General features: G+C 24.0%; 1 protein-coding gene across 3 annotated transcripts in view; it reads left to right on the top strand.

Annotated features, from left to right (window-relative positions):
• grp (serine/threonine-protein kinase grp) overlaps positions 1 to 14,578 on the top strand; it is a 180,553-nt gene that overhangs the window by 105,989 nt on the left and 59,986 nt on the right. For all 3 annotated transcript variants that reach the window (XM_075297040.1, XM_075297042.1, XM_075297041.1), the window contains one exon: positions 2,736 to 2,959. In XM_075297040.1, coding sequence (XP_075153155.1) covers positions 2,736 to 2,959 — 224 coding nt within the window. The remainder of the gene's footprint in view (positions 1 to 2,735; positions 2,960 to 14,578) is intronic.

Below are 14,578 nucleotides of genomic sequence, written 5' to 3'. Positions count from 1 at the left end.
ATAAAATTTGATAAAATTTTTTACAGAAATAACATTTTCTTAGAAGTATAATTTTGGCAAAATGTTTCATAAAAATAAAACTGACAAAATTTTCTATAAAGATAAAATTTTGACAAAATTTTCTAAAGAAATAAAATTTTGACAAAATTTTCTATAGAAATAAAATTTTGCTAAAATTTCTGTGGAAGTAAAGTTTTGACAAAATTTTCTATAGAAATAAAATTTTGCTAAAATTTCTGTGGAAATAAAGTTCTGACAAAATTTTCTTTAGAAATAAAGTTTTGACAAGATTTTCTATAGAAATAAAATTTTGACAAAATTTTCTATAGAAATAAAATTTTGACAAAATTTTCTATAGAATAAAATCTTGAAAATATTTTCTATAGAAATAAAATTTTGACAAAATTTTCGAAGGAAATAAAATTTTGCAAAAATTTGCTATAAAAATAAAGTTTTGCAAAATTGTATATAGAAATAAAATTTTGCTTAAAATGTCTGTGGAAATAAAGATTTAAGAACATTTTTATAGAACTAAAATTTTGACAAAATTATCTATAGAAATAAAATTTTGAAAAATTTCATATAGAAATAAAATTTTGACAAAATATTCTATATAAATAACATTTTGACAAAATTTTCTATAGAAATAAAATTTTGAAAAAATTTTCTATAGAAATAAAATTTTGACAAAATTTTCTATAGAAATAAAATTTTTAAAAAATTTTCTATAAAAATAAAATTTTTACAAAATTTTCTATAGAAATAAAATTTTGACAAAATTTTCTATAGAAATAAAATTTTGACAAAATGTTCTATAGAAATAAAATTTTGACAACATTTTCTATAGAAATAAAATTTTGACAAAATTTTCTACAGAAATAAAATCTTGACAAAATTGTCTCTAGAAATAAAATTTTGAAAAATTTCATATAGAAATAAAATTTTGACAAAATATTCTATATAAATAAAAATTTTCAAAACTTTTCTATAGAAATAAATTTTTTCAAAAATTTTCTATGGAAATAAAGTTTTGACAAAATTTTCTATAGAAATAAAGTTTTGACAAAATTTTCTATAGAAATAAAAGTTTGCTAAAAATTTCTGTGGAAATAAAGTTCTGACAAAATTTTCTATAGAAATAAATTTTTGACAAAATTTTCTCGAAAAACAAAATTTTGACAAAATTTTCTCTAGAAATAAAATTTTGACAAAATTTTCTATAGAAATAAAATGTTGACAAAATTTTCTACAGAAATAAAATTTTTACAAAATTGTATATAGAAATAAAATTTTGACCAAATTTTCTATAGAAATAAAATTTTGACCAAATTTTCTATAAAAGTAAAATTTTGACAAAATTTTCTATAGAAATAACATTTTGACAAAATTTTCTATTGAAATATAATTTTGACAAAATTTTCTATTGAAATAAAATTTTGACAAAATTTTCTATAGAAATAAAAGTTTGACAAAATTTTCTATGGAAATAAAATATTGACAAAATTTTCTATAGAAATAAAATTGCGACAAAATTTTCTATAGAAATAAAATTGTGACAAAATTTTCTATAGAAATAAACTTTTGACAAAATTTTCTATAGGAATAAAATTTTGACAAAATTTTCTATAGAAATAAAATTTTGATCAAATTTTCTATAGAAATAAAATTTTTCAAAAATTTTCTATAGAAATAAAATTTTTCAAAAACTTTCTATAGAAATAAAATTTTTACAAAATTTTCTATAGATTTCTATAAATTTTATATTTTCCAAACATTAGTTTTCTCTATTGTATATTGTTCACATTTTTATTTTTTTTTGTTTTGTCTTTTTTTTAATTTTTCGCTTTTGTATTTTATTTTCATGGCGATATATTTTTTCAATTATTCACTTTAAAGAGTCTATTGGCACTGCCATGAATATCCCATGTATATTGTAGTGAATGAAAAATAATGATAGACAAAATAACAAAACAAGTCAATAAACCGGAAACTTTTCAAACACATCCTTCCGGCTTTTTCACAAAGAGCAATGAGAGCGCGCGATTTTAAAGTTTGTTCTTAGTTTTTACGTTACAACACAAGCTCTCTTTAGAAAACCAAAAATATAGGAAAAACATGGAGGATATAAATGCGCATGCACCAAAAGAGAAAGTGTGAGAGAGAGTGAGGTAACGACAAAGCGTTGGCGGACTATGAACAGGATAAGAGAAAATAAAATGGTTGTTAATACAACTTTGTGTCAAACAATGAAATTATTGAATACATAGTTCCTATTTTCAATAGAACATGTCTTAATTTTACAAGACAAATGGACATTTGTACAATTCTCTTGAGTAAAATTTTATTTTTGGTAGTTTTTCTCACGTGTTTTAAATGTAAAAAAATATCTCATTTAATCTGCTGCAAAAGAATTTTTTTTTTCAAAATAAAGAGCCATATATAAATGTTGAATTTGTTGGTTAGCAGAGAGAAATTTTATTTCTGAAGAGATTGTAGGTCCTTTATTAGGCGATGCTCTTCTCTCTTTGACTTTCGATTATGTTTACAAAAGAAAAGTATTTGCAAAAGATTTTTGTCTATGTGTGTTTCATTATATTTTTGTTTCAACCATCCAGAAAGCATCCTCATCATAACATCCTTTGTTCTTATTCGTAGGACATCTCATCCGTATTTCCCAATTTCATTCGTTTTCTCATGGTGTATCATTGTCACACTCTCTCTCTCTTTCGTTACAGAGTAAAATTGTTGATTAATCGTCAAACCGGTGAAGCTGTTGCTATGAAAATGGTCGATTTGAAAAAACATTCGGATGCTATCGTTTCGGTGCGTAAAGAAATTTGCATACAGAAAATGTTACAGGACCAACATATCCTGAGATTTTTCGGTAATCGTTCACATGGTCACATTGAATACATATTCCTGGAGTATGCAGCCGGTGGAGAATTATTTGATCGAATAGGTAAGTGGAAATTAAGTGAAAAAAATTAATCTTTGGTGCATATAATAGTCGTCGGAAGTTGAAAAAATATCGGAATTTATATTAGTGATGGAATTTCTTGTTTGATACACATAATAATTAAAGTGACCAAATAACCGGTTAAAAAACCGTTGAGACAGATCCCTTCAAAAAGCCACCTAATAGTGGAGATACGTTAGGAAAATAAAAGAATTGTATTGTAAATCTAAGTTGGGGCTAATTAGCTAAAATAAAACAATTTTAAAAATTCGTTTTTGTATTATGGACAAAACCGGTTGACCGCTTAAAATCGAACTAAAAAGCCTGTGAAAATTATTAAAAATAATACAAACGATTTTGTTTGTTTATTATTATTATTTTTTTTTTAAACCCTCGTTTACTGAGGGTCGATTTCAGTGCATTGTACAAGACACACAATTTATCTTTAGTTTCAGTTGCATCGAAAAGTACAACAAAACAAAAAAATAGTTTTTGTGTGCTAATTAGTGAAAACGTGTTGAAATGGGTCAGCTGTATAACTTTCTCGATTCGTCTGTATAAAAAATTGAGATAGAGAAAGCCGGTTATACGATATTCAGAAGATGGTTTTCCGTTTCGCCGAATTTTTCACCATTCAAATTTCGGTTTTTCTAAAAGTTTAACGGTTATTTTGCCCGAACTGGTAAAAAAAAATGAAAAAATTAATACAGTTGAGATACACAATTTTTTATTTATTTATGAAACCTTGCACCAAAAATTCTCATTTACTGAAAATCGATTTCGGACTAAAAATCATCAGAGGATGGAACAATATTAGAGTGTAAAAAACCCAGGTTTTTAGAAAGACGGTTTTTCTCGATTTTGAAAACCGGTGAATGGTGTTTTTTGAAACCAGTATCCGGTATAACCGGCTCAACCAGTCTTCATAAATGTACGTAAGTATAAAAAGAAAATCTTATGTTATGGTCACAAAACATCAACGGAAAAAATAATTCGATAATTTATTAAAAATTGGACACATTTTTTTAAATTTAAATGTACGTTGCAATTCTGTGGAACTATTTTCATTTCAGTTTATTAAAAAACCTTAAATGTATATGCCTTAATTTGGCGTTAAATTGGCAATTTTACAATGCAAATATAAAAACCGAAAGGCGGTTGTTAGGACCTCGAAATTTCCGGTTCTACTGGTCCACCAAAACCTACAATCGGTGTAAAAAGATAAACCGGTGCATCAGTTTTTATCCACCGGTTTTCATCACTCTACACAAGATACAATTTATCGACCTTTTTTCTAATTCCTCGTATAAACAATAACAAAAGATTTTTTTTATTACTTAGTGAAAACGCGTTGTAACCACGGTTGTCACAGTTGGTAGATTTTCACAAATTTTCTTTCCATAGAAATAAAATTCTGACAAAAATTTCTATAGAAATAAAATTTTGCAAAAATTTTCTATAGAAATAAAATTTTGACAAAATTTTCTATAGAAATAAAATTTTGACAAAATTTTCAATAGAAATAAAATTTTGACAAAATTTTCTAAAGAAATAAAATTTTTACAAAATTTTCTATAGATACAAAACTTTGACAAAATTTTCTATACAAATAAAATTTTGAAAAATTTTTTATAGAAATAAAATTTTGAAAAAAATTTTTATAGAAATAAAATTTTCTATGGAAATAAAATTTTGACAAAATTTTCTATAGAAATAAAATTTTGAAAAAATTTTTTATACAAATAAAATTTTGAAAAAATTTTCTATACAAATAAAATTTTGAAAAAATTTTCTATACAAATAAAATTTTGACAAAATTTTCTTTAGAAATAAAATTTTGACAAAATTTTCTGTAGAAATAAAATTTTGACAAAATTTTCTATAGAAATAAAATTTTGACAAAATTTGCTATAGAAATAAATTTTCCATAGAAATAAAATTTTGACAAAATTTGCTATAGAAATAAATTTTCTATAGCAATAAAATTTTGACAAAATTTTCTATAGAAATAAAATTTTTAAAAAATTTTCTATAAAATAAAATTTTGAAAAAATTTTCTATAGAAATAAAATTTTGACAAAATTCTTTATAGAAATAAAATTTTGACAAGATTTTCTATAGAAATAAAATTTTGAAAAAATTTTCTATAAAATAAAATTTCCATAGAAATAAAATTTTGACAAAATTTTCTATAGAAATAAAATTTTGAAAAAATTTTCTATAAAATAAAATTTTGACAAAATTTGCTATAGAAATTAAATTTTGACAAAATTTTCTTTAGAAATAAAATTTTCTGTAGAAATAAAATTTTGACAAAATTTTCTTAGAAATAAAATTTTGACAAAATTTGCTATAGAAATAAATTTTCTATAGCAATAAAATTTTGACAAAATTTTCTATAGAAATAAAATTTTGATAAAATTTTCTATAGCAATAAAATTTTGACAAAATTTTCTATAGAAATAAAATTTTGACAAAATTTTTTATAGAAATAAAATTTTGACAAAATTTTTTATAGAAATAAAATTTTGACAAGACTTTCTATAGAAATAAAATTTTGAAAAATTTTCTATAAAATAAAATTTTGACAAAATTTGCTATAGAAATAAATTTTCCATAGAAATAAAATTTTGACAAAATTTTCTATAGAAATAAAATTTTGAAAAAATTTTCTATAAAATAAAATTTTGACAAAATTTGCTATAGAAATTAAATTTTGACAAAATTTTCTTTAGAAATAAAATTTTGACAAAATTTTCTGTAGAAATAAAATTTTGACAAAATTTTCTATAGAAATAAAATTTTGACAAAATTTGCTATAGAAATAAATTTTCTATAGCAATAAAATTTTGACAAAATTTTCTATAGAAATAAAATTTTGATAAAATTTTCTATAGCAATAAAATTTTGACAAAATTTTCTATAGAAATAAAATTTTGACAAAATTTTTTATAGAAATAAAATTTTGACAAAATTTTTTATAGAAATAAAATTTTGACAAGACTTTCTATAGAAATAAAATTTTGAGAAAATTTTCTATAAAATAAAATTTTGAAAAAATTTGCTATAAAATAAAATTTTGACAAAATTTTCTATAGAATTAAAATTTTGACAAAATTTGCTATAGAAATAAATTTTCCATAGAAATAAAATTTTGACAAAATTTTCTATAGAAATAAAATTTTAAAAAAATTTCTATAAAATAAAATTTTGTATAGAAATAATATTTTGACAAAATTTGCTATAGAAATAAATTTTCCATAGAAATACAATTTTGACAAAATTTGCTATAGAAATAAATTTTCTATAGCAATAAAATTTTGACAAAATTTTCTATAGAAATAAAATTTTTACAAAATTTTTTATAGAAATAAAATTTTGACCAAAATTTCTATAGAAATAAAATTTTGACGAAATTTTCTATAGAAATAAAATTTTGACATTTTCTACAGAAATAAAATTGTGTAAAAATTTTCTATAGAAATAAAATTTTGACAAAATTTGCTATAGAAATAAAATTTTGACAAAATTTGCTATAGAAATAAAATTTTGAAAAATTTTTATATAGAAATAAAATTTTGACAACATTTTCTATAGAAATAAAATTTTGACAAAATTTTCTATAGAAATAAAGTTTTGAAAAAATGTTTTATATAAATAAAATTTTGACAAAAATTTTCTATAGAGATAAAATTTTGACAAAGTTTTCTATAGAAATAAAATTTTGACAAAATTTTCTATAGAAATAAAATTTTGACAAACTTTTCTATTGAAATAAAATTTTGACAAAATTTTCTATAGAAATAAAATTTTGACAAAATTTCTATAGAAGTAGAATTTCAGAAGATGTCATATATAAATAAAATGTTGACAAAATTTTCTATAGAAATAAAATTTTCTATAGAAATAAAATTTTCTATAGAAATTTTCTATAGAAATAAAATTTTGACAAAATTTTCTATAGAAATAAAATTTTGACAAAATTTTCCATAGAAATAACATTTTGACAAGACTTTCTATAGAAAGAAAATTTTGACAAAATTTTCTATAGAAAGAAAATTTTAGAACATCTTATATAGAAATAAAATTTAAAGAAAATTTTATGCAGAAATAAAATGTTGATACAATTTTGACTAGACTTTCTATAGAAATAAAATTTTGAAAAAAAAATTATAGAAATAAAATTTTTAAAAAAATTATAGAAATAAAATTATGAAAATTTTTTTATAGTAATAAAATTTTGACAAAATTTTCTATGGAAATAAAATTTTGATACAATTTTCTATACTGTGGATCAATTCTATTGAAAAGTGCGATTTCATCGTATATTTTTGTATTTTTTTTGCTTATTAGTAAAAATGTGTTGTAATGTGCCTGCTGTTTAACTTATTCGGTACCACTCTACCAAAAAAAACCGGATAACCGATGTTTAAAACTCAGTTTCCTATTAACTAATATTGAAATTTTTTTCATAGTTTCCGATTAACTAATATTGCAAATTTTTTTATGTTTCCGTTTTTGTAACGGTTTATTAAAAAAAAACAATTGTCGTTTTTTATTTTGCACAAAACTGGTTAAAACAGAAAAACATAAAATGCCAGTGAAGATGAGTAGTAACAATGAGTTGAGGTGCTCATTTTGTAAACGATTTTTGGTTTAATTTTTTATCATTTATCTAAGGTCGATTTCGGACTAGAATTAATCAAAATTAAAAATCGTCGTATAAAGAGTAGTGCAATAAACAATTTTTTGTGCTAATTAGTTAATTTAGTTAATACGTCTCTACCCAAAGTTGAGATATAGAGAACCGGTTAAACAATGTTCAAATATCGTGTTTCCGAATAAATGCCAATTATTTTCACTATTAGGTTTCGGGTTTTTTCACGGTTTATTCGGAAATCAAAATTATACAAAAACCGGTTTTCGGGTTTTTATTTCGTTAAAACCCGGATAAAAGCGAAAAAATAAAATGTTTTATTTTTGTTCTTTTTTACTTTTTATGAAGCCTGGCACTTAAAAATTATAATTTTCTCACTAAAAGTCATAAAAAAACACACTATTTATCCGGCTTCGTTTCAGTTCCATCGGAAAATGCAAAATCGTCGTATAAACAGTAACGTAATAGACTAATTGTTGTGTCAATTAGTGAATACGCGTTGTAATGAATCGGCTGTTTAAGTTTTTCAGCAGGTCTCTAAATAAAGTTGAAATAGAGAAAACCGGTTTGTTGAAATAGAGAAAACCGGATAACTATGTTCAAAAATCGATTTTAAGATTTATGTCAATTTTCCACTATCAGGTTTCCGATTTTGTAATGTAACCGTTGTGGGTTTTTGACACCCTAATTATAATCCCAAATTAAATGGAATGTTCAATAGCCCGTTTTTCGTATTCACCCACCCGTAACGCCCTCCCATTGAATACATTTTGAATTTATTGTGTGTTTATGCTCCTACTTTGATACATAATTAGTGAAAACGTATTGTATTAAGTCCGCTGTCCGCTATTTCACAATATCGAAATAGAGAAAACCGGTTAGCCGATGTTCAAAAACGGATTTTTGGATTAATGCCAATTTTTTCACCATCCGGTTTCCGTACAAAAACCGGGTTTTCGATTAAAGGAAAATGCCAATTTTCAGGTTTCCGTTTTTTGTGTAAAGGAATCCAGTCGACCGGTGTGGGTTTTTGACACCCTAAATATAATCCAAAATCAATTGGAATATTAAATAGCCCGTTTTTGCTATTCACCCACCCATAACGACGCCCACCGTCCCCCACAAAATACATTTTGAATTTATTGAGAGTTTATGTTTCTACTTTGATTCCTATTGTCTGTTTATTTGCTTTTGTATGAATGATGATAATGATGATGACGATTATGATGAATCCTTATCCATTAGGCACACTCAATCAATAGTCCAATGTTTATTTGATATGCTCTCTCTCTCAGAGCTAGTTGTGTTTCTCCATTATGGCATAGAAATTGAAATTTGAATTGCATGTCTCAATAGTGGTTTCGTGTAGCTCATTATCAACGTCATTAGAAACAGAATCATTTATAATTAGATTCTTTGTCCGTATGTCAGTCAGTCAGACCGTACGTCCGCCCGTTTGTCTCTCCACCACACTAATGACTATTGAGCAATTATAACATTCGATCCAACACAAATCCCTTTCATTAAAAATACAAACAAAATGGGAAATAGTCTCGAGAGAGTGGATATGGATGGATTCTATTATGGCGTTTTATTTTGTAATCTTTATTATTGGAATTAATGAAAATCATGGATATGCATATATTATGGCTATATTTACACGAAACTACATTTTTCCAATAATGTCATTTGGTTGAGGAAGTTTGCTGAGGGCAAATTTGTCGTGGGCAAATTAAATTCTTGTACCAAATTTGGTTGAAATCGGCTCAGATTTAGATATAACTCCCACATATATTTTTCTCCCGATTTACACTCACATGACCATAGAGACCGCAGGTTTACTCTGATTCACGTGAAATTTGTGTAGATTTAACATTCTTACAATGCATGCCAAATTTGGTTAAAATTGGTTCAGTTTTAGATATAACTCTCATATATATCTTTTACCAGATTTGGACTCATACAACCACTGTAGGTCAAAAATTCACTCCGATGTATTTGAAATTAGAGAATACAATTAACTTTTTAGCAATGTGTGTCAAATTTGGCCAAAATCGGCTCAGATATATATATGATTTCCCAATTTGGGCAAATATGTCCAAAATATCTAAATTGTGTTTGTAAAATCGCCACTGTTAAGTCCAAAACTTAAAAAAATACTACAATTTCCCTATACCCCTAATACATATATATATCGACCCATAAATCATAAATGCATAAAATTGCTTTTAGATATTTAGATATTTCTCATATTTTTTTACTACCTTTATGCTCGGCCCCAGGGCATAAACTGATCGAAATTTATTTTATTTTTATTTGCAAAATTTTATCTCTGGAATTTTTTTCCAAAATTTTACTTCTATAGAAATTGTTGCAAAATTTTATTTCGATAGAAAGTTTTAGCAAAATTGTAACGAAAATTTTTGCAAAATTTTATTTCTATAGAAAATTTGCGCAATATTTTATTTATATAGAAAATTTTTCAAAATTTTATTTCTATAAAAAATTTGGGCAAAATTTTATTTGTATAGAAAATTTTTGAAAAATTTTGTTTCTATAAAAAATTTGGACAAAATTTTATTTCTATAGAAAATTTTGTCAAAATTTTATTTCTACAGAAAATCTTGTCAAAATTTTATTTCTATAAAAAATTTTGTCAACATTTTATTTCTATAGATAATTTTGTCAAAATTTTATTTCTATAAAAAATGTTGTCAAAATTTTATTTCTATAGAAAATTTTGTCAAAATTTTATTTCTATAGAAAATTTTGTCAAGATGTTATTTCTATAGAAAATCTTGTCAAAATTTTATTTCTATAGAAAATCTTGTCAAAACTTTATTTCTATAGAAAATTTTGTCAAAATTTTATTTCTATAGAAAATTTTGTCAAGATGTTATTTCTATAGAAAATCTTGTCAAAACATTATTTCTAAAAAAAAATATTAAAAACTTTTATTCCTATAGGAAATTTTGTCAAAATTTTATTTCTAGAGAAAATTTTCTCAAAATTTTAGTTTTCGAGAAAATTTTGTCAAAATTTTTTTTCTATAGGAAATTTTATTTCCACAGAAATTTTTAGCAAAATTTTATTTCTATAGACAATTTCGCAAAATTTTATATCTATAGAAAATTTTGTCAAAACTTTATTTCCATAGAAAATTTTTGAAAAATTTTATTTCTATAGAAAATTTTTGAAAAATTTTATTTATATAGAAAATTTTGTCAAAATTTTATTTATATAGAAAATTTTGTCAAAATTTTATTTATATAGAAAATTTTGTCAAAATTTTATTTCTATAAAAAATGTCAAAATTTTAGTTATATAAAAAATTTTGTCAAAATTTTATTTCTATAGAAAATTTTGTCAAAATTTTATTTCTATAGATAATTTTGTCAAAATTTTAGTTCTATAAAAATGTTCTCAAAACTTTATTTCCACAGAAATTTTTAGCAAAATTTTATTTATATATACAATTTCGCAAAACTTATTTTTATAGAAAATTTTATTTCTATAGACAATTTTGCAAAACTTTATATCTATAAAAATTTTTGTCAAACTTTCATTTCTATAGAAAATTTTGTCAAAATGTTATTTCTATAGAAAATTTTGTCAAACTTTCATTTCTATAGAAAATCTTGTCGAAACTTTATTTCTAAAGAAAATTATTAAAAAATTTTATTCCTATAGAAAATTTTATTTCTAGAGAAAATTTTGTCACTATTTTAGTTTTCGAGAAAATTTTATTTCTATAGAAAATTTTGTCAGAACTTTATTTCCACAGAAATTTTTAGCAAAATTTTATTTCTATAGACAATTTTGCAAAACTTTATATCTATAGACAATTTTGTCAAAATTTTATTTCTACAGAAAATCTTGTCAAAATTTTATTTCTATAGAAAATTTTTGAAAAATTTTATGTATATAGAAAATTTTGTCAAAATTTTATTTATATAGAAAATTTTGTCAAAATTTTATTTCTATAAAAAATGTCAAAATTTTAGTTATATAAAAAATTTTGTCAAAATTTTATTTCTATAGAAAATTTTGTCAAAATTTTATTTCTATAGATAATTTTGTCAAAATTTTAGTTCTATAAAAATGTTCTCAAAACTTTATTTCCACAGAAATTTTTAGCAAAATTTTATTTATATATACAATTTCGCAAAACTTATTTTACATTTTAATTGCAAAATTTTATTTCCCTCGAAAATTTTGTCCAAATATTATTTCTATAAAAAATTTTGTCAAAATTCTTTTTTTATAGAAAATTTTATCAAAATTTTATTTCTATAGACAATTTCGCAAAACTTTATATCTATAAAAATTTTTGTCAAAATTTTATTTCTATAGAAAATTTTGTCAAAATTTTATTTCTATAGAGAATTTTGTCAAAACTTTATTTCCATAGAAATTTTTAGCAAAATTTTATTTCTATACACATTTCGCAAAACTTTATTTCTATCGACAATTTTGTCAAAATGTTATTTCTATTGAAAAATGTTTGCGAAATATTAGAGAAATATTTTGTAAAAATTTATTTCTATAGAAAATTTTCCCACAATTTTAAATATATAGAAATTTTTTAAATCTATGGAACCTGTAGAAATTTTTTGCAAAATTTTATTTCTATAGAAAATTTTGAAAAATTTCATTTCAATGGAAAATTTTTGTAAAATTTTATTCTTGTAGAAAATGTTTGCAATATTTATTTATACAAAATTTTATTTATATAGAAAATTTTTACAAACTTTTATTTCTATAAAAAATGTTATTGTTGAATATTTTATTTTTAGAAAATGATTTTAGCAAATTTTGTAGAAATGTGTTTGAATGGAAATTTTTTGCACAATTTTATCTTTATTTCTATAGAAAATTTTTAAAAAATTTTATTTCTACAGAAAATTTTGTCAAAATTTAATTATATAGAAATTTTGTGCAAAATGTTATTTCTATAGAAAATTTTTGAAAAATTTTATTGCTATAAAAATTTTTTTGAAAAATTTTATTGCTAAAGGGTGATTCTTTTGAGGTTAGGATTTTCATGCATTAGTATTTGACAGATCACGTGGGATTTCAGACATGGTGTCAAAGAGAAAGATGCTCAGTATGCTTTGACATTTCATCATGAATAGACTTACTAACGAGCAACGCTTGCAAATCATTGAATTTTATTACCAAAATCAGTGTTCGGTTCGAAATGTTTTTATCGACAAATTTTGTTCAGCGATGAGGCTCATTTCTGGTTGAATGGCTACGTAAATAAGCAAAATTGCCGCATTTGGAGTGAAGAGCAACCAGAAGCCGTTCAAGAACTGCCCATGCATCCCGAAAAATGCACTGTTTGGTGTGGTTTGTACTAGAGGTCTGCACAATTCCATTTGTAAATGCAGAGTACACGTGTACTTGCTACATGAGTACATCTATTTGAGAGATTCGCAAAACAATTGGTACACATTTTGATGAACACCAAAAGCCACGAGTAACTTCTTGTTGCTACTCTGATGACTTCACTACCAACAAACACATATTCCTCTTTCTCTCTTATTGAAGTGTACTCAGAGTGATCACGTCGAGTATGTTGCGAGAACAAAACTTCATAGAGTACTACATGTACCACATGCAGTTTCAGAAATACAAAAAAACAGTTAGTCTCCATAATATATGTTTTGGTTTGTTATAAAGAGGGGCAAACGTTAAGGTAAGTGTGTGACATACATAAATATATGAAATATGTGATATACATACATATCTATGATTAATAATAATGGAAAGTTTTGCTTCGCACATACTGAGAAATACTTGTGGTACCACGTGAAGTGAAGAGAATCCATGTTGTACTTTTTCTCAAGTACTTACATTTTTATTGTTCCTTTTTTTCGGAACACATATTGTTTCGGATAAGTACTTGGTGGTATTTGACAAGCAAGTGTTCTCTTCACTTCACTACTTGCGCTCTGAGAGAAAGACAGAGTATGTACTATATTCGACAGCGAATTGCATACATGCAGTGAAAAGTTATTCGATGCAGACCTCTAGTTTGTACGCTGGTGGAATCATTGGACCGTATTTTTTCAAAGATGCTGTTGGACGCAACGTTACGGTGAATGGCGATCGCTATCGTTCGATGCTAACAAACTTTTTGTTGCCAAAAATGGAAGAACTGAACTTGGTTGACATGTGGTTTCAACAAGATGGCGCTACATGCCACACAGCTCGCGATTCTATGGCCATTTTGAGGGAAAACTTCGGAGAACAATTCATCTCAAGAAATGGACCGGTAAGTTGGCCACCAAGATCATGCGATTTGACGCCTTTAGACTATTTTTTGTGGGGCTACGTCAAGTCTAAAGTCTACAGAAATAAGCCAGCAACTATTCCAGCTTTGGAAGACAACATTTCCGAAGAAATTCGGGCTATTCCGGCCGAAATGCTCGAAAAAGTTGCCCAAAATTGGACTTTCCGAATGGACCACCTAAGACGCAGCCGCGGTCAACATTTAAATGAAATTATCTTCAAAAAGTAAATGTCATGGACCAATCTAACGTTTCAAATAAAGAACCGATGAGATTTTGCAAATTTTATGCGTTTTTTTTTTAAAAAAAGTTATCAAGCTCTTAACAAATCACCCTTTATAAAATTTTTTTTGAAAAATTTTATTTCTATGGAAAAATTTGGCACAATTTTATTCCTATACAAAATTTTTGAAAATTTTTATTTCTACAGAAAATTTTTGCAAAATTTTATTTCTATAGTCGGCTTCGCCCGACTTTAAATTATCCTTACTGACTGTGAAATACAACGGTTTGAATATTTTTCTATACATACAAGTGATTTGAAGGACATCATACTATACTATAGAATTTTAAAATGAGTTTGTGCAACTAAATCTGAATTTACATCTATTGTACATGGAAAACTATAATTGAACAATTAAAGCTAAATGTACAATAAATGTGGCATAC

Source organism: Haematobia irritans, chromosome 2, assembly GCF_050003625.1.
Source record: "Haematobia irritans isolate KBUSLIRL chromosome 2, ASM5000362v1, whole genome shotgun sequence".
Taxonomy (NCBI): Eukaryota; Metazoa; Arthropoda; class Insecta; order Diptera; family Muscidae; genus Haematobia; species Haematobia irritans.
The sequence above is the reverse complement of the archived record's forward strand: the minus strand, read 5'-3'. Positions and strand labels throughout refer to the sequence as shown.